The 21876-nt window shown below is 31.6% G+C and overlaps 2 protein-coding genes and 1 long non-coding RNA gene across 3 annotated transcripts in view; 1 reads left to right on the top strand and 2 right to left on the bottom strand.

Annotated features, from left to right (window-relative positions):
* Positions 1 to 1501: 1501 nt before the first annotated feature.
* LOC121123888 (uncharacterized) lies at positions 1502 to 4165 on the bottom strand. The gene is given in 9 exon segments (XM_040718947.2): positions 1502 to 1866; positions 2191 to 2328; positions 2330 to 2515; positions 2576 to 2883; positions 2944 to 3108; positions 3168 to 3665; positions 3733 to 3822; positions 3888 to 3938; positions 4005 to 4165. Coding segments are annotated over 9 exon segments (1815 nt in total). The 5' UTR covers positions 4087 to 4165; the 3' UTR covers positions 1502 to 1569.
* A 3379-nt stretch (positions 4166 to 7544) lies between these two features.
* On the bottom strand, positions 7545 to 9083 carry LOC121123889 (2-aminoethanethiol dioxygenase). Its single transcript, XM_040718949.2, has one exon. The coding sequence runs from the start codon at positions 8412 to 8414 to the stop codon at positions 7752 to 7754; it is 663 nt and encodes a 220-aa protein (XP_040574883.1). The 5' UTR covers positions 8415 to 9083; the 3' UTR covers positions 7545 to 7751.
* A 6346-nt stretch (positions 9084 to 15429) lies between these two features.
* Positions 15430 to 21876, top strand: part of LOC139906402 (uncharacterized) — a 106942-nt gene continuing 100495 nt past the window's right edge. Inside the window, exon 1 of the long non-coding RNA XR_011781896.1 lies at positions 15430 to 15657. This is a non-coding gene — a long non-coding RNA (uncharacterized lncRNA). The remainder of the gene's footprint in view (positions 15658 to 21876) is intronic.

The raw sequence follows: 21876 nt of genomic DNA, 5'->3' as shown, positions 1-21876 counted from the left end.
ACTAACAAAATTTTATTGCATCTATTTTTATGTGGGATTGCAACCTGGGTCATTTTGCAATTAATGTACCCTAAACATTATTTAATCAAATGCATTATTATACTTTTATAATGAACATGAATTGACTAACACCTAAAAAACAAAGGAGTAAACCATTTTAAAGATTCCCCTAAAGTATACCGTAATGACAAGTAGTATAATAAATAAAGGTATCCAATTAAGAGATAAGGAAACGAGGTTTTTTTTGATGACCTCTTGCATAAATTCCACATTTTTCTTGCCTGACAAACGTATTTTCTCCCTTTTAGAATCATAGATTTCTACGAGTTTCAAATACACGTCGGTGTTCATTTTTTTCTTTCTATCCGATGATAAAAGCTTGGATTTAAGTATAGAGTAAGTCTCTTGAACAGTAGAATCACAATGTTTCACAAGATATGTTCCACTTATAGTCGCTACAATATCCTCGGATGTTTTTGAATCATAACGAATCAGGGTTGCTTTTCGAGAGTCAGTTTTCTTAATACTTGTTTTGTAAATTTTGTCACAGATTTGCTCAACGTTCAGATCTTTTTGGTTTAGGTCGTAGTCAAGCCGCTCAAATGGACTTAGATTTTTATCAGGATCATTTTCTTTTGGAATATTGATGTGAACTACGAGACCAATTTCTGGAGCCTTGTCTTCTACTAAGGAATACTTGGCTGAAGAGGTTGTATAGAGTCCATCAGTCAGTAAGACGACTGGGGAATAATATTTTTCTGCTCTATGTTTGAAACGTCGTTTAAGCAAATCATTATCTAAATCCATAAGTGTTAGACCATCTGGAGGTTGTAGAAGTTTTACTTTATTGCGTGGTGGCTTTTTTTCTTCCACGACTTCTTTGATGAGTGATGATTTCCTTGAATCGTGGGGTGTAACGGGGGATAAGGTATCTATGGAATCATTGATCTTTTTTTTAAGTTCAGGCTCTGCATCTGAAGATTTTCTACCACTAGAATGTCTTGCACGAGATTTGCTTCTGAGCCTTTCTCTATAGTCTGATGATGAAATATCAGCACATCCTTCCTCTCCAGCTGTTGGAGGAGGAGGTGGACGTGACGAAGGAGGGGGTGGTCTCCTCATACCACTATTAGTACTCACAGACATTGGTCGTCAAACTTTTGAATTGAACTGTGACTTTGAAAAAATAGATATGATAAAAAATGCGGCAACTTTAAAAGGTTTGGCATTTTGCCATATTGCTCCCGCAAGGGATGAAATGCACACGCAAGTCACCCGAAAAAAACACCTCCCTAACGGATATTTATATGAACGTCATGTCTGACAAAAGTGAGGGATATGCTTAAATATCTTAATAGAAGCACTTAAACGTAAAATGATTAGACGATAAATTTGGCAAAGATAAATTATTATTGACCATATTACTTTATGCTTATGTAGAACTTTTCTTACGGTATAAGTATATAGAGCTAATCATGTTTGCAAATAATTCTTCAAATGATGAAAAATAACGAATTTATTCAAATAAAAAATTTCTAATTACAACTGTATTTTACATAATACAAAGATTTATCTTGAAACGTTAATCGAGTTTCCTTTTTTCTTTCCTTGCTTGAAAATTTTAACCTTTTCAAAGTCTTTATTCTTCTGGATCTTACGTGGTCTGGCATGTTTACTAGAGTATACACCAATATCGATATGAGGAGGACTAACAAAACCAAAACTTTTTCCGACGGCTTTTAAATCTAAAGTTTGTACGTTGAAGATCTGCTTAAGGGAGTGAGACTCATAGGCTCGAACATATCCTTTGAAAGCTTCCTTCGCACTTGCGTTTAAAAAGTAGTTTTTGCTAATCAGTTTTTCCAACTAAAAATAAAGACAATTATAAAAACCATTGAAATATACACGTGAATAGTTGTCCAACAAACCCCAACAATAAAGACTTAGTACTAGTAATCCTTCGAATATGTTTTAAGAACATTATAAATTTCGTAACTACGAGTGAATATGAATAAAAATGTCAATATAAAGATAAATTAAATTCCCAAGGCTAATATTTTGTCCATTTTGAATATCAGGACATGAGTAGAAAAATATAAATATTTTAAATAATTATTCTATGAAGCAAAACATTTTCTATTTGTATGAGAGGAGTCGAACAACATATGTCAACTTATAATTTATACGTACTTGAGGTTGAATGTCCGAGACTTTACTCCAACTAAATTCGAACTCATTTAGAGGTACGTTCGCTTGTCGTAGATATCGCAAAAATCCCACTTCTTCAGGTCTGAGAATAAGAAGTGCGTGACCTTTGCCACCTTCCCCCTCTTGCAGTTCGCCCCACTCGATGAATATATTCTTTGGGATCATCAGTTGGATCATATTGTACAATCCAATCCACATCAGGAATGTCTAATCCTCTCGCAGCAACGTCCGTGCAGAGCAAAATACCAGAATCCGCATTGCAAAATTGAAAGAAGGTAGTGGTTCGCTTTGTTTGCTTTTGTTTCCCCTGAAATATAAAAGTTAATTTAGAGAATAAAATGATTAAAGTAATGTGTGTAAGTCTTACGTGAATAGACTGAACTGGAAGATCGATATAGTTGAACAATTCATGATGGTATTTGACAGACATGCAGGATGAAAAGAATACCATGACCTTCTTCTTGCGATTCTTCTTTAAAAATGTGAACAAAAGTAAGAGTCGCTTTTCAGAGGGGCAAATAACGTATCCTTGCTCAAGACCAGAAACTGTAGCGGCGCCATTATCGTTCGCACTATCTATTCCGATATAAATAGGCTCCTTTTTGAGTGCTAACTTCACTAGATCCTCTGTTTTTTTCGTGGTTGTAGCACTAAAGAGCATCGTTTGTCTCTTTTCTACGAAGAATAAAAGAAATTAATTAATATCAATTAATTATTATATGTATCCAAGCCTACTTGGTAATAACTGAATGATTTTTTTCATTTCTTCTTCAAAACCAACATCGAGAATTCGGTCAGCCTCGTCAATAATAAGACATTGAAGATTTTTATAGAGAAAATCCTTTGTATTTCGAAGATGATCCAACAAACGTCCGGGTGTAGCAACAACAATATTGATACCTTAATTAGTAACAAAAAAAAGTAACATTTATTTCAAAACCACACAAGAGAAACACTACCTTTATTTAATTTTTGAGCCTCTGTATTCCTATTCGCACCCCCCATGACCAATCCATAGGTATGACAATGATATTTCAACAGTTCTCTCAACACACCAAATGTCTGCATACTCAACTCCCGAGTGGGTGAGATTATGATAACCCCAGTTCCATTACGTGGCATGAACTTCAATTTGTATATTAATTCAACAGCAGGAATGAGAAAAGAAAGTGTTTTTCCAGAGCCTGTCTTTGCTGCTCCGACAAGATCTCGTCCTTCAAGAAGATGTGGAATGGTTTGCGCTTGAATCTCTGTCATTTGAGAAAATCCCATGTCCTGGATGCCATTTAACGTGTTATCGCAAATGTGTTCTTTCAAGGAGGTAAATGACTTATCGGAGAGGATACCAACGGCTCCCAATTTGCTTCCAGGAAGAAGTTGAGAGTCCTTCTCTGTAGTAGTATGTTCATCTTCTTCATTATCGTCCTCGTCCTCATCATCATCTTTATTCTTCATTTCTGAAATGAGTAATGAGACGAAAATAATAAATATTAAAGCTTTTAATTAGTTGAGATAACGTGATACTTTTATTGGAGGCTTCGTCATGAGATTCCAATTCTTCATCTTTGTCTCGAGGACGTTTCTTCTTGTTTTTACTCTTTTTAGGTGTGTTACCTAATGCAAGAAAAAAACGATATACACACCCATATTCATATATAAAATTATCATTAGATACTTACAACCCTTAGACTCAACCGGAACTTCCTCGAGAACTCCATTTTCTTTCAAGTCTAGAAATCGAACAAAAGATGAAAAAACAACGTTCTCATTTCATATATATATTAGTTGTTACTTACCTTTTTCTTTATCAAGGGTCTTCTTATGCTGCGTCTGTTTTTTCTTGAGCTTACGATTGAGGATCTTCTCCTGAAGAGCCATGTTTACAACACTTAATCGTAATGACGGAATGAGCCCACGTGCAGACTAGCTATTAGTACATACGCAGAGAGAAGTAAATAAATAACAAAAGAAAAGGAATAGTATTCAGACACACCACATGCAAAAAGAATGATAACATGGCTAGAATAGAAGAAAATATCATTTATGTGTAGCATCGGCCGTCCATTTTTCTTTCTAAATAATATAAATAAAAACATTTTCATGCTGGATATGCTACTAAATAGTAGTAAAATGTAAATTAATTTAATACACTTGATATATTTCATTAGGTATTCCGTATTTCTTTGCCAATTGCACCTTTTTAAGGATTTGGTTATTGTTCATTATGCTTCATAAAGATATATTTTTAACAATTATAAGTATCTATTTATCGACGCCTATATAAAACACATAAAGATATGTATGTATTTATATATTATAATGTAAATTTTTATCTTTTTAACCAAAAATAAAACCAAGTATATCGGGAGATTTTTTGATCTACATCAATAATCCTGTAATATAATTTACCATACAAAATTTGCCAAAAGAATTTTTAATTTTTTAGACTCACATTGAGCCCAGAATACATCTTAGAAATACTTAAATGTAGCCAATACTGTTGGCTATAAAAGTCTAATAGTTTAATTCCAATTTATTATATGTTTTTTGGGGCAATATATGTTTTAAAAAATATGAACGGAAAAAAATCAATCAAATTAAAGTTTCTGAAACTCAAAGATAAAAATTGGGTACAACTTTTTGTTTCCGTTAATTTAAATGTATTGAAGCATCAGTTCTGGGGGGCTATAAGGATTTTTCATGAACACGGAGTCTTTTCTCATCTGCCATTGAAACCCCCCATTTGTTATTTAAATAATTAATCATGGAGTTGTGTAAAGGTGAAATATTTTATGGGGGTGAAATTTGAAAGGGTGCTCCAAAACCAATAATCAAGTAAGATTCAATTTGGTGGAACAAAGAACTAATTTTTTATTTAGAATTTCCTTCTATTCCATTCATTTCTAACTTCAAATCCCTTATCTCTTTTATTATTGGGTATGGATGTAGGATCCATTATTACATCTCCACCAATAATGACATAGTTATTATATCGTCAGTTTCTTCGTAGTTCCTCATAAATCGCTTGTATTTGAAAAGAACCTCTCTTAACGCCGGTTTTTTTTATATATTACTTAACAATAGGTAAATTCATGTTTCATCTAAATGATAAAATAATAGAGAGGTTGGGTGATTTTTAAACTGAATAGTTTATTCATATGTCGAGTAATCCATGTATTTAGTGGCTATGTAAGCAATTTAGCCTCAAAAAATGTTTCAATACCTTCACTTTAATACTTTTCGAATATACTTGCTATTTCGGATTAAGATATTTTTTTTGTTCTTAAAACACGGGAAAATTTTTATAATATAAATTTGAAAATAATTCTTTTTTTTTTTTAAATGGACGTCCATAGGAAATGATAAACATAATTATAATTAACTTTAAAATCAAAATATAGGTGGAAGTCTTTAAATAAAGATATGAGTCTATAATTTATTTCCTTAAGTATAATTTTTTTAGTTATGGATTAGTTATATTTTGAGGAGGGCTTGGTTAAAAAATAATTTTTTTCCCCCAAAAAATTAAAAAATCCTCAGTTATTCATAAAAAATTTAATTTAGTATAAAAAAATTCAAAAATCCAAAGCTGTTCACAAAAAATTTCAAAAATCCACAACTGTTTATAAAAAATTAAAATTTTTGAATAAAAGTTTCAAAAATCCACTGCTTTTCACAAAAGAATACATTTTTTCGGAAAAAAATTTCTAAAGCCCAAAACTGTTTACACAAAAAATATATTTCAAATTAATTTTTTTGTAAAATAAATTTATATTTTAAATTATTTGGTAAAAAATCTATGGTTATTCACAGAAAATTAAATTTTGTCTGAAAAAAATTTGAAAAATTAAATTAAATTTCGAATATTAAATCTTTTAGTACAAAGCAAAAAATCCCTTAATTGGGGGGGGGGAGCTACAGCCCCTCAGGCCCAACCCTTGCGGACGCCCCTGAAAGGATAATAGAAGAGAATGAAATGAAGGCTCGTAACTTCTTTACTGTTTTCTTTTCTAAAATCAGAGAGACAGAACCAAAAATAAAACCGACCAGATCCCTCTTTGTTATATATCAGGGTTCTCTTAAAGGGTTGATAAAATATATTGTTTTCTACTAACCTACGTCAGCTTAAAATAATTGTGCCATATTTTCCACTATGTCACTTATCCTTCTTTTTTTTTGGCACAGTTTTGAACAGTATAATCATATTTTAAAGATTATCAAATAAATTTTTATAACATTTAAGAATATATTTGGCAATTCCAATCGCATTTGACGTTTTATTAATTCCAAAAAATGTGTTAAGTCATTTATGTTGAAGACTCCGTATGCTTCAAATATAGTTGCTTTGTGCATCAAATGGGAACTTTTGATTAACATTCTGCAAGCTGATCTCAAATTGAAAACATTAAGTTAGAGGAGCTCGGGATTTCCGTCGAATAATCCTAATTTCTCCTTGCAACTATTTTTTTTGAATGAAAATTGTAAATCTTTATTTTAAAATATTTATCAGTGATTCTCAAACTCTGGTACGCGAAAGCTTGAGTACTAGAGGGAGGAGGAGTAGGTCATCTCATCTGAAAAATATGTCTGTGATAAAAGAGGGCATTCAAAAATTTGCATTTACTTTTGAACATTCTGATATTTTCTAGGGTCATGCAGAATGTTAGGGGTTTGAGAATCACTGATATTCTCGAGTAATCTTTATGCAATTAAAGTTTTTTGACTGAGAGGTTACTTTAAGATTGACCCCCCAGCCGGCTTTATTATTCATTATTTAACTACATAAAAGCTGTAAAATATGGGAAGATGATATTTTTGTAGAGTGCCCAACTATTAAAAAGTTGTTTCAATAAATATAATTTCCTTTAGTTAAAAAATTTATAAATGTTACCAATTTGCCTTTTTTTTTTTTTGAATAAAATTCATTCAAATTTAGTCTCTTCCACAAAATGGTTTTTGTTTCTTCAAAAAAGCTTAGCAGTTTTTTTTACCTGTTAAGAGTAACAGTTGTCCAGCCTGTATCTATTACCGATTTTTCAAATATTTAGCCCCTTTATTTCGGAGTTCATAACTTATTTTCTTTTCTTTTAAAGAAGAAGTTTGAGAGATACAACTTTCATGTAGATTTTTATATAATCCAGTTAGTCAAATATATCAATATATACCTTGTGGTGTATCAATCCTGTTGAACGCCAGTCTTTACTCAACTTTTTTGATTAAGCTGACCGGCTCTGCACAGGTTTTCAAAGGAAGCAGATTTCAAAATCTTGAATAAATATAATGTAATGTGTTCATCTCGATTTGAGGGATTATAAATAAAAAAAAGTAGTCACATATTGTTGAGGACAGATAAACGTTTATTCTATCAATAATAAAAAATGGTATTTAAGATATCGAAGAAGTGAGTGACTGAGATGTCCTCGTCGTTTTAGAACAAATGATATTAGTCATAGAGTTTGACTCTAATTAAATGAATATGAATAATATTTAAAAAGTTATCTATCCATAGATAAATAATTGTACTACAACAGTACTTAAAAGTCTCAAGAATTTTGAAGAGATTCGGCAATGAACTGCTCTGGCTTCTCTACCATTTTCAATTTGACAACTCCTTCGGAAGACGCTTGGTCACCGCTCTTAACCACTTCGTAGTAATTGCAGTTTCGAACTTCATCTCGAGGTGAAAAGACTGGAGTATTTGGCATGTTGTAAGGCGGAGAGAGTAAGTCTAAAAAAGCAGCTGGGGATGAGGCAGAAGCATTGTGTACCTCATGAATATTTTGCGAAGTGGGTGTGAGCATTTTTGGGTCTGTGGACACGGACATAATCACATCACCATGAGGTGTCGCTAAAGTAATCCCATCCTCCTTTGCTTGTTCTACAGAAGTGTAAGACGATACCTTTATACTTCCTTCAATACATTTAATTACTCCCGTCATGCGTGGATGGTCATGAAGTGGGATCTTTCCAGATTTATTCAGAAGGAATACTCCGATGGAAACATTTTTATCCTCATACAAATCCACATAGTAGAGGGGAAGTCCCTTAATCAAATGAAAAACTGCTTGAGGATCCGTTAAAATATCTTCGAGAGTGACAGCGTTTAAAGCCTTAATAAGTTGATCATCCAATTTGGTAATTTGACCCTTTCGAGAAGAAAACGTGGACTTGGCCATTTTAATGATGCGTTGAAGCCTGGCGGACATCGTTTTAAGTGACCCTCTCTTCAATACTAGTCAAGAGTGACTAATGTATTAAGAGGGTAAAATAAAAAAAATAGCAATAGTGTTCAAGTGCTCCTTTTCAGGATGCTGTAAGAGTCCTTCCTTCACGCAATAATAATAAATTAATTGTAGAAGAATACGTTGATCCATCTAGTGATGGATATATTTTATTATAAAAATAATTATTATTCATTCTGTGATTTGACGTAGTTATTCCATAATTATGGAATAACTATCAATTGTAATTACATTGTACATTTGCACTCGACAATGTAATTATATACTTTATTTTATATTAGTTTGTCCATTTAATAGAGTTGGATCAGTCCGAGGACTACATTCCAATAAAGATAGGACGAATCCACATTTTCTTGGATCCGGGTCGGATCTTTGGGTGTAAATATTCTTGTAAATTTCGGATACCACCACCAAAATTAGACGGATACTCGTCTCTAATTTTATTAGCATTTTATCCGAAGTTTGGAGCTAAATAAAGTAGAATCAGGATTAAGCTTACATTTTTACGGATCACTGATGCTAAACAATCAATAAACCAATGTTATTTATTGTATCTTGCAACTTCTCCTCCAAAAAACAAAACAAAAAAACAACAACATAAAAAGGTCCTAAATCAGTGGCCAATTCTTCCAACTATGGAGTTATTATTTAATAATAATTCATAACTGTTTACAACATAATAAGAACTAATTCGTATCCGACCAATCAATGTTAAGAACAATGATTAGAGGAAAAGAAAAAAACAACAACCAAATACAGGGTATATTTTTGTGTTGTACATGAAGTAATACCATGTGGAATAATCACACGATGCAATTCCTTATATAGATGTCACTTCAATCACTAATCAACATAAATAGAATGTACGTTCGATATAAATCATTTATTTTTAAACTTTGATTAAGTATTATGCAATACCATGAACTTTTTAAGATCCGGAAAATCCCTCGGATCTTTTCTATGATCCGTAAGAGTTCGGGTACCCGAAGCCGATTCGATTCTGAGATCTTTATGGATAATATTAGTTTAATTATACCCTAACCGGGTCCAAAACAAATCATTTCTCCAAGCCTAATCAGTCTTATTTACCTTCCTTTCCTGGATTAGTCTTTTCTTATAATCGGTTCTGTCTTTTAGTACCATTCATCAGTCCTAAGGACCGATTAGTTGATCTTTCAGTCCTACGGTCCTAGATATCTTTTAATTTCTTCACCCTTAGCTAGAATACAAGAAAGAAAAACACAGAAAAGAATGAATGATAGGTGCAGATCTACCATTTTAAACTTAAGGTATATCGTCTCTTTAAAACAAGATTATGAAAAAACTTCAAGGTTGAAATAGTATCTACATTATTTTAGCTGTTGTAATTACCATAGAATGCCTATAAGCACGGATCGCTCTTTGAAATAAATATAAATTTAGTTTATTTTCCTTTCAGCTCTGTTGATTTTTTTTTTTTTTTTGAATTAGTAATCTAAAGAATGCATTTTCTTTTCCTTAGCAGTTGTCATTATTACTACATTCCTGAGAAGTGAACTTCCTTTCCTAATTAGAAATACAAGATTATGCCATCACGCTTTTCCGACTGATGTTTGATTTTCACCACACTTTTTCATAGTGACGTCAATGAGTATATACTCTCAGTTTTAATCTTATAATTTCTAGTATTATATGCTGTTAATATACCGTTTTTATAATCTATCATGTCAAAATCCGTCTACCTTACGGTACATCAAATTGAAAATTATGGCAAGCCAGGTAACATACTGACATAACCTTGTATTTCTACTAACCTTGATTAAAAACCAGATTGAACGTTTGTGTGTGCTCATAAAAGACGGAGAGACACCTGGAAGATTGGTTGCAGAGTTAGAATTGTAAATCCTTATTGTACTCAGAGCAGATTTGGGGATCGACATCGAAGTAATTCTTGCTATATCCTAGTTTATTTCCTTCTCCCCCTCCTCCCCTGTCACAGCTGACTGTATCTGATCTCTTCTAAAACATTTTTCAAATTGTCAGGGTTACCATGTTGATTTTCTGGTTTCTTTTTTTTTAACATACGAATTATACACAGGATTTTCATCTTTACTGATAGAACTGCAGTCTTTTTTTTTTTTTTTTTTTTTTGGACCGATTTTAACAAATAAGGTGTATTTAGTCAAAAAGAGAATGAGGAATCCCTGAATAATCTTTTTATAGGTTATGATGTAAAACAAGAAATATCTGAGTGAAAATACTCCTACATTACTATATAACAATATGTATGTATTTTACGAATCGACTTTTTGCATGTTTTTCATTTAAATACTCAAAATTAAACCAACCAAATAAAAAGTAAATTAACTTGAAAAGTTATTCAAAAATGTACTTGATTATTATATACCAGGTGGAAACCTGAAACTCATTCCCTTGAAAAAAGAAAACACCCTCTCATTTCTTAATTATAACTGTAACAGAAATCTTTAATAATCATTTTCTGATACATAGGCAATGTCAAATTGATTCATTCTATTTGACCGCCATTGGGTTCATAGATGGTGACAAGCTTCTTGCGAATAGAGTTGCAAGTATTGCAAATGAAGTTTGGGTCCATGGTAGTTCAATCCTCGTTGACATAGGTCCTAAGGGGTTCAAAGCTTGGGTTACATATTCTACAGAACCTCCTCCCGATGTGAACTCAGACAGAAAAGTAGAGGGATTTACATCCGGACTGTCCCAGAAAGTGATGTTGTTAGCTAAGAAGGTCAGAGTAATTTTCGGAGTGTGAGCGGTGGCCCCATCTTGCTGTAAGACAACGTTGCCTTCGGGGAACTTTGCTTCGACCTAGAGGAGCAGATTGGTCTTGAAAATGTCGATATACAAGGCTCCCATGAGCCTGTAACCCTCCAGGAACCAAATCATGGGCGTCCTTGAGGGAATCTATATTAATGATGTTTTTTTTTTTCAGGAGGCCTCCTTCCTCTCTATGGTTTTGTTGTGGTCTAGCCTCTTTTAACATTGTAGATGGTCTTACAAGTAATTCCCGTAAGCCTAAGTACTTTTGTTGGAGTGTAACCCACACGAAGAAGAGTTGATGCCTTAAGCCTCGAATCTCGCTGCGATGACATTTCTCGTCTGATTTAAAAATCCAAAGAGTAACTGGTGCTTGAGATACACAGCTACCTATGCAATTACAGACTGTTCTGTTATCTTCTCACAAAACCTATCAAATATATATAGTAAAAGTGTATAGGTTTCAAGCTTCCACTTAGTATTGAAGAAGAATCAAACTACATCATAATTAATAAAATATTTTGGGATTTTGACCAAGTTCTCAATTATTTTTAATGAACTATACATTCTGAAACTTTAAGGAACTGAGGACTTGTAGTACTATAATCTTATAAAAATACGATTCGAGCTTGAAGTTAAGAGATTCAGAATTAAATAAGACTCAAATTCTGACTCACAAATATATTTTACCTCAACGACATATTAGGATGTATTTTATAATTAAGTGCTATTCAGTGTTAATTTAATCAGCTATGACGAGGCAAAATGTATTTGTCAATAATATTTTTATATAAATACGAAACTAAATTGGACGAAGACTGTACGAAATTCTATAAAAGAAATCTGACGAAAACAAGACAAAATTAACAGTGATTGCAATTTATCATTGCATATAATTAAATTTTAACATTGAACCAGCAGATTTGTTCATCGCCATGACTAGTAGTTTTATAGGGACGGGATTTTGCTTTTGGCAATTTCTTTTTTTTTTTTAGAAAAGTGACAAATTTAATAAATATGTTTTTAAAAATTTGTGAATGTTAAAACTTTTCAGCAATGAATATAACCTTTTTGCTGATTTTGACACAAATGCATACATTTTTAACGAAAGGTACAGTTTCGAATAAATAAATTTGTTCAATTTCAAAATTATGACTACAACTAGAAATCATTTACATTTTTTTAAATGTTACTTTTATTGGTCAGATGGAGTTGTTGTACTGATTAAGTATTAATAAACATTATCATATTTATATGAATCTATCTTGAAAAACATATACATAAAGTATATTTCCTTATCTAGGAACGACCGGGGAAAGAACTTACGCAGTCTTAGAGTTCAAGTAAATAAGTTCTCTCTTTTTTTCATCAAACGTCAATTCTTCAAAAGAAATAAAACAAGACGATGCATTTTGAACATAAAATTTTAATCCCAAACATACAACAGTATATTATTTTCTATGTACGAAACATTCCATTATTTAATTTTTGCACTATATGCAAAAATGAACCAGTATCGAAGATATTTTTTGATCATATTATTCTCCATAACTTTTGTGTTTATAGATTTTTGTTCCTCTTTATAATGCTAATAAATGCTATAAAATACTTTTTCTTGCAGAATTAGTGCAAAATAGATTTTTTCAATTTTCTTGGGGAATTTGGATTTGGCAATTCTTGACAAAAATAAAAAACAGACTTCTAATCTAGACAAATAGTTTTATGTTAGTTGAAGTTTATAATTTTTTTTTTTTTCTAAATTCATAAGAATACAAATTTATTAGATATTATACCCGCTCCGAAGGGGTTTTACATTTATAAGAAAAAACATTGATTATTGTCAATGTAAAATGCAAAGATTGGATGGATGCTTTAATTTAAAGTAATGAATTACTTTCTTTATGTAGCTTGGAGGTGTCCCTTGCTAAAATATTATCAAGGACTTTTTCGTTATTTCTTTAATGTATTCTTTTATTCCTTAAGGTGATTTATACAAAGTAAGTATAAGGTAAGGTAGGTAAGGAGGGACGAGAAGTTTGGAACACAAGCTATAACAAAATACGTATCTAAATTATATGTACAAAATGTGAACAGGGGGGGGGGGTCAAAAAATTGCGTACGTGCTTAGAAGTTTGATTTGATTCTCAAAACAAGTCGAGCCAAGCTTTAAACATCCCTACTAATAAATAGATAATTAACTATACAAAAGTTAAGAAGTAATAACTAATTGGCCAACTATCAGTTTTTTTTATGAATGATTATTAATCAAAGCTGTTAGTATTTTTCATATTTAAAAAGATCATTATCTCGTATAAACATTCCACAAATCGTTCACGAACGTTTTCTCTATTCAGTCCAGGGCGTCCGTAGGGTTTCATTTTGTGAAGGGGTTATTTAACAGAGAGAAAATACTTCTTTCGACAAATTTTTGAGTAACCTTTGCAGGAATTTTAACAAATCCCCATTTTTTGAGTAATGGAAAACTTGACCTGTTTTGCTATAAAAATTTTACAAAGCAAAATTTTTTATTTAGGGGAAGGGGGATTAAGCCCCTCCAGCCCACACTCTACATATACCCCTGAAGCCAACTTGTGACACGCGTGTCATAGTTTTGCCATCACTGCGATCTACAATAAAGGTAACGATGTAATGTCAACATTTTCCATATATATGGATAGTCTATCGACAATAAATAGTTTGAACGCACGTTGTACTTTCTCTTTCAATTCTTCTTTCTAATTGGACACAGCGACAGCGAATAACTGAAATTCAATTATTACAACCTTTTGATTACGAGGAAATAACTTCGCCAAGCGAAGAATATATTATTGAAGCAGAATAAATTGATCACAATTGCTTGAATAAGTCTATAGTAATTTATGTATGGTTATAGTAATTTTCTGGTTCAGGAATTAATGGATTTGATTACATAGAAGTTCCTCTACATGATACCTTTTACGTTTATACTGTAATGGCTAATGGTATATACAAAAAAGTCGAGGTGCTTACTTAATGAAATTTTATTTCTTCTGGTACTAAAAGGTTGCAGTAATTGAATTTCAACTATCTGCCGTTCCTGTCTCCAATTTCGAGATAGAAAGAAAAAGTATGACGTCCAGGGAAACGTATACAATATTATACTTACTCCATAATTATGTCATAATTAGCAGCCATTTATTTATAGCTCCGAATATTAGTTTAACAACTAACAAAGTTTTTATTTATTTATTAGGTGTTTCATTGTGGCATGGGGGGTCACATATAGCGTGATCTCTCCAAACCAAGTTAATTGCTGGAATATTTTGAAGTACTTTAATCTATACAAAGATGATTTTAAGATAATTATACAGGGGCGTCCGCAGGTGGTGAGCTGGAGGGGCTGTAGCCACGTCGAAATTTCTAAGAAATTTAATTCTTTCAATTTTATAAATTTTTCTCCAAAAAATTAAGTTTTTGTAAATAGCTGTGGATTTTTGAAATTTTTTTACAAAAATTTAATATTTGAGTTTTTTCCCCCAAAATTTCAATGTTTGAAATTTAGTTTTTGAACTTTTTTTCAATAAAATTTAAATTTTTTGTGGAAAGTTTTATAGGATCATATAAATATTTTTTAAGGGAGGGGGGTTATTGGTTTGAACAAAAATATAATATTTTAATTTGTTTTTGAAATTTCTTGTGAATAAATATGAATTTTTGAAATTTTTTTCAAAAATATTTAATTTTTGTATTTTTTTTTTTCAAAAATATCCAAAAACCAAGATTTGTCCCCCTTCCCCCTTAAAAAAAATATAATAAGTATGGTCCTGTGGACGCCCATGTACTCTATAAAACTCTACTATGTATGTTACATTTTCACACCCTATTAAAAGAAAAAAAATGTATTTAAAAAATCGGAAACTTTTGATCTACTATAAAGATACAACAATCCCTTGTAGTCAAATCCACTTGTTTACCCTTCAATTAATGACGTGACGTTAAGTACTTATCTCTACATGCATAGGTACATATTCACACAAAGAACTTGCTTTTTTCCACTAATATTTTAATAAGATAGTGATAGAAAAATAAAATAATGATTTAAAAACTATATAAAACAAAACATAAATGATGTCATGGTTATTTCTAGCGAAATCCTGACGTCATTTTTTTCTTCCTAATGTTTAATCTGTGCGTACGAACCGCACACAATATGGCGCGCTGTTAGTTAGAGATATTTATACACATCTATTAGAAGTATAAACTTGTGGTAGAGATAAATAAAATAACAAATAATGTTAAAGTGCTTTTAATGTGAGTTTGCATTTAAATAATTACAAAAAAAGAAGGATAAAAAATGACCAAAGATGTGATTGAGTTGTACTTGTGAATCTCTGATTGTTTTGTGTGTGCTAAAAAACCTCTCTTCAAGCAACAAACAAACATCAAATAACTGGTAAGACACCATTTTTGTATTTTTCATGTAATGAGAAATGTTTGATCATCAAGGAGATTCAAAGAGCGTTTTGGAGTCCATTTTCTCAATAGCAATTAATACATTTTCAAGATACTGTCCTGGGATCAGGAGCGTCCGTAGGGGATGGGCTGGAGGGGTTGTAGGAAATCAGCAAAGTATTTGAAATTAGAATTTAATGTTTGAGATTTTATTTTATAAATTTTATTCCAAAAATTTACTATTTGAATATTTTTTTTGTGAATAACTTTGTATTTTTTTAGTTTTTTTTCAAAATATTTTAATTTTTTTGAAATAAATAATCCTGCGGACGCCCCAAACGATTTTCACATATTGTTAATTTTTATATATTAAAAATACCCTGGAGCGTTTTTATTTGACGTGAGTATTGTTGAGGTCGCCCATTTTAAGGGCCTACACATCCTAGTCTGATAACAATGAAAATCTTATTTTTTCAATTAATTTTAAAGAAAATAGTGAAATATTGGATGTCAATATGTGACCAGGAAATAACCATAGCCCAGTTTTATTATTTACCTACATATCTATCCCTAAAATGTATTATAAATATGTTATTACATCATAATACAACCTTATTTTGTAGACAATACATTAACTATTACCATGGAAAGAATAAAGTATTTTTCTCTAGAATGATCTTATTTTTCTCGTCCCTTTCTCATCAATTAAAAAAATGTATAAATTTAGAAATTCCAGAAGGATTTGCGGAGCACTGTGTATCATTGACAAAATAATATTCAATGCAAATCTTATGCCTTATTTCATTCTTAAAGGCATTTTATGAAGTTCCATTAAGATTTATTATAAACATGGCCATTTCACCTACTATAAATATTTACTTTGAGCCCCTGAAATGGAGTTTCCTTCAATTATGATACAATTTATGAATTTAATGAAAATACTCTATAAAGAGAAAAAGGGTTGTTCAATAAATTCCAACAAATCTGTAAATAAAGTTTTAAATACATTTGAATTTGGCATATTTTGAAGATTTTCGACTATTTTGTGCATTCTTCACTTTGTTGGAGAAAATAATAACATTTATGAATAGAAACCGTATATAAATTGTGGGTTAAAATCATTTTGTCTAAAAAATAAAGTTTTTGAGTCTATTTCTGATGTTATGTAGACCTTTCTAGGAATATAGCCTGTAATTATACTAAATAGGTATACCTACTGGTCTATATAGTTTTACCATTTGCAAATAAATATATCACACCTTAAGGTGGCACAAAGTGAAGGCCTGAAAATTTAACTTGTCGAAGGACTGGGTCCAATAAAACATATATATGCTCAGCATTTTAGAAAAAATAGAAAAACCGTTGAACATAGATCTAAAAAAAGTTTTTCCCAAATTAGGAGGGGTTATTTATGGTTCTTGAAGCAGTAGTAAGGGTTTTTAATCTGCTTGTTGACTACAATCAGGTCCCGGAGTTATCCTACAAAAATCCTTTGGGCCTAGGGTACTATTTGGGAAATTGGGAGGTATTTTTTTATTGATTCCCCCTCTTCAGACGGGAAAACTATTAACGGATCCTTAAATGGGTTATACTCATCTGTATATGGAGCAAATCGGTAGATGAATACCTAAAAATGAAATATAATTGTAGGCAATTTTCCGCTGATTATAATTTTCCGATGGCAATCCTTAGCTAGCGTATGTGGAAATAACTTCTTTGATCATTTAATTAAATGTATATTCAGAAAAATAAGATTGAAATAACTAATATCCGACAATCATGTTTAGTTTTCTAGTAGCCATTTGTAAATATCTCAAGGGGGTTGAAAGGCTAAGAAGAAGAAAAAAAAAACTGGATTGGAGCTGGGTCTAAGAAACTTTGCTCTTTACAAAATCTTTTGACATTTATAAATGACGGAATTTCGAAATAACCTTATAAGTATTGCTATACCACTACTCTTGTGTCAGTTTTTATTTATTCGCTCCAGTCAAGTGTAAAGACCGATCCCATCTGTCTTTGGGGTGAGTCCTTAAGACTCTCAGTCTTTAGACTGTCAGTTCTGATATGCAGGACTGAACTGGACCGGACCGAGATTAAAATGGACGAAACTGCAGTCTTTAGTCTTAAGGAAGGACTCATACAACATTATACTTACAAGACTCTAAAATTCAAATCATTTTGGACAATACATAATAAAGGATTGAATAATGATCTGTTTTAATTAAAGGATGAATACCTAATTATTTTGCAACAAGAAGCATGTATTATGTTTAGAATTTATAAGAAAATTGTTTCATTCATAGTTTTTGTCTTGTTCAACCATCCATTTATATCTACAACTACCACCACCCATTAAAGCCTATGTTTCTTCTTTTTCTATGATTGATACACCCATGTAGTCTACATGCTTCACAGACACATCCTTTGAATATTAATAAAGGATCCTCAAATCATTATTAATTTATGTGTACACAATTATTTATTTAGCTTTTTATGGAGGATTCACTGGTTGTTTGCTCTGATTAAATTTATTTATACATTAATTATTATTAATCATAGGCATACATTGCTACAATAAAATGAAATGAATAGTTGTTGACTTATGGGAGTACATATTAGAACAAGTGTTGTGTGTGTCCTTATTTGTCCGGTCCGGTCAAGTTCATCCGTAGGAAAGGTCTTTCGGACAGTCAGTAACAGAACAGATTAAAGATATAGGTGATTGACATCATCAAGGATCGAACTTTATATGTTTTAGGACTGATGTGCAGGACTAAACTGCACCAGACTGATACTGAACTGAAGGAGACTGCAGTCTTAAGTCCTAAATAAGGACTAACACAGCACTAAACAGAACTACTGCATGAATTACTATACTATATGGATAGTGTTGTATCGGTCTAAAAAAAAACTAAAAATACTCAAGCCCTAATAAAATTTGTCAGTCCTAGAACGGGTCCTTATAGATCTTTTGTATAAACTACAATAGCTGAAATGACGTAGTTAGTACGAACTACGTCATTTGAGTCGCTGTAGTTATTTCATAATTCATAACTTCTTCCAAAGAGATAAGATACCTAGGCAGGATATATGTGACAAGAATGTATTATTATACGTTTTAGCTATTTATAATCATCTATTATTTTCTTAGTTCTTATATTCTCCAATCAGTCCTGAGGACCGTTGAATGGTAAGGAAGATCGGACTGATTAGAGGGTGTTGTTACCTTGCTAACACAAAAATACCCTTTGTATTTTGTTGTCAGCTGTCAATTCACTCAACTCACTTGATACGTCATGGCATTTCATAATGTATTCTTTTTGAAAAATAAACAAAGTATTAAGTTATGCAATACTTATACTTCGTTTCCAAAGGATCCAATTTCTTGTTGATCCGTCGTCGTGTATATATGTATATTGACCATTTTATTATTTTTTAATTTTGGCTATCATATAGATATAAAAATGTATAGCTACAATTTTAATAAAATATTACGAAGCAATATTATATACAGTATCAAATAAAATACTATTGGAAAATCACTACCTACAAAACTACTAAAGGTCACCTTCTTTATTTAGTTACTCAAAGATTATTGTTTGGTACTGTTGTTATGCATTGGATTTCTATTAATACTGTTAATTACTCGTAAAAATTAAAGATTAGGTTTTAGTTGAGCAGTAAGTCTTCAAGAGTCCTTTTTTATTCACCATATCCCAAGGTGGATAAGTATCTACTTCATTGTCGTCATATGAGATCCAAGATGTCAAATTTGGCTCCGAAACAACAAATGCATTACCTCTAGTGGGATGGAGGGCATCTTCCTTCTTGTGGAAGGACTTTTATGAGAGAAGATGAGAAACACCAAAGTGATCCCTCATTAGTTTAAATGTGCCTTTCTTACTCCAGGATAAATAGAACACGTGTTTTGTTTTATTTGCATAAAACAAGGGATTGACCAAGGAATATACTACAGTAGTGTTGTCTCAGTCCTTATTTAGGATTAAAGACTACAGTCCAGTCCAGCTAAGTCTCGGTTCAATCCAGTTCAGTCCTGCGTATAAGTCCTATAACTTATAAAGTTCGGACCTGACGTTAATCGATTTTATTTTTTCTTTATTAATCTGTCTAGCTCTGGAAGTCTGAAGAACTGACAGTATTAAGGACCAGTCTTAAGAATGGACTGGCCTATACTGAATAAACAAGAATGACTCAACACTGTAAACAACTATTCACTACAATATATATTTACGATATCTTAAATATCAAGCACGCTTAGGTTTTCGAGGAAGAGTTATCACTATTAGCATAAGCTTACTGATGTCATATAAGAGTTAAAATTGTTTACCAAAGAAAATACAATGATATTATAATAGAAGAAAAATAAACAATGATTTGGATCCAGACTGGCTAGCTTCAACTATTCCGCTATAAAAAAAATCTTGTCATCTTGTATTCCTTCTGCCAATCCATATATAATTTCAATTTAACTTTGAATACTTGATATTATATCTTGACAAAGTTGTGCCTGGTTCAGCGGTTCTATCGGTCTCAGTTCTTTCATTTCGACGATTTCGATCTCGGTTCCGGTCGTCGGTCTCGGTTCTTTTTATAAAGGCACTTAAAATAAGGGTTGTCGTCGCTAGAAAATGCAAACCCAGGAAATTATATTAGATACAAACAGGCCCAGAGCTTTCTTATACACAGAGTGTATAGTATCCCAAGTTCCAGCAGGGCCACTGAAAACTTAGGTTGCTTAAGATAATGGTTTTCATAGTTGGGGCCGGTAGAGGAGGGTATGTGGGAGGGTTGTAGAAAGATGGAGAATTGAGGATTGCTTTAGTCTACACAAACATACTTAGGTCATATGTTTCATATAAAGGGGGCCTCAGCTAAAAATGTATTAGTGTAGGGGGGTCTTGGCATAGTAAAATTTGGAAACCCTCACTTAAAAAAATTATCAAATTATAGGGCTCGACAAGATTAGTAGCAGACATGGATCTATAATCTATCCATATTCTCCTTGAATCTATCCTACTCTTTTCCTCTTTAATTTACACCGTCTTTTGCCTGAAACCACTTATTTACAGATCATAAGAAGCCCATAGCTATTTGGAACTCGGATACAAATGTGGTGACCCAAAAAGATCATTGAAAAACGATGGTAATTGCACAAAAAAAAAAAAAAAAAAAAAAAAAAAAAAAAAATACGAAATAGTTCAAGAACCGGAACCGCTAGATCGATAAATGCACAACATTGTATCTTCAATTACATTGTTTTCACATTTCGACTTCGAAAAAGCAAGGCAATTTAAGACTGAAGCATATGAACTAATTGCAAGAAGGTGAATAACTTCGTCCAAATAAATCTTCAAATTTTGATATACAAATTTTAAGTTACCTAATATGATAAAACTAGTACTAGTATCTTCTAACAAAATGTATAAATTGTTTATAATAAGCTAGATACTATTTAAAATGATAGTATTAAGTTTTTTTTTCAATTTAGAAATGAGCATAATAGCTTCTGATTCTTTTTTATACTTTCACTTTGATAATACAATTTTTTAAAGCTAAAATATACATTTGAGACTTATTTTTGGTCGTGTTTGTATGTTATTGTATAATATAAGTAGATTTTTTTATTAATGGATTTTTACTATTATTAAATTAATCAAGGCAGAGTTAATGCAGTCAATTGTATATTGTATTAGACTTGCAAATAGATTTTGGAACGCTATTCCAATGCAGTTTTTCTTTCAGTTCAGATAAAGATGACAATTTTTGATGTTGTTCCGGTCTGGAACCTAATTATTGAAGTATTTTAAAGCTTGAATGATGTTTTATAAGTTTGTCTGAGCATATAAATATATTCAGTCCAAAAATCTTTCTCTTTGAAATGAAGGGGACATCTTTTGAGAATGAACTAAAATAATATTAATAGTATTTAAATTAGTTTTTTGAATCAAAAATATTCCATGTTAAGACTTGGAGCTCACTCCTAGTTTATAATTTCAAATACATGTCACTTTTTATTTATGTGATTCATAATTTTTTATCAAGGACTACTCAAGAGTTTACATAGATGTTCTTCGTTAGTATGAATAAAAAATAAAAGGTGAGCTTCTGAGGTTATATTGACTCTTAAAATATCTGCTCATCCATACCTATATATCATCATGGGCAGTGATGAAAATCCGATTTATTTTTAAGTTGCCCT

This window comes from Lepeophtheirus salmonis, chromosome 9, assembly GCF_016086655.4.
Source record: "Lepeophtheirus salmonis chromosome 9, UVic_Lsal_1.4, whole genome shotgun sequence".
NCBI classification, from domain to species: domain Eukaryota; kingdom Metazoa; phylum Arthropoda; class Copepoda; order Siphonostomatoida; family Caligidae; genus Lepeophtheirus; species Lepeophtheirus salmonis.
Note: the sequence above shows the minus strand (reverse complement) of the source record. Positions and strands in the feature narration are given on the sequence as shown.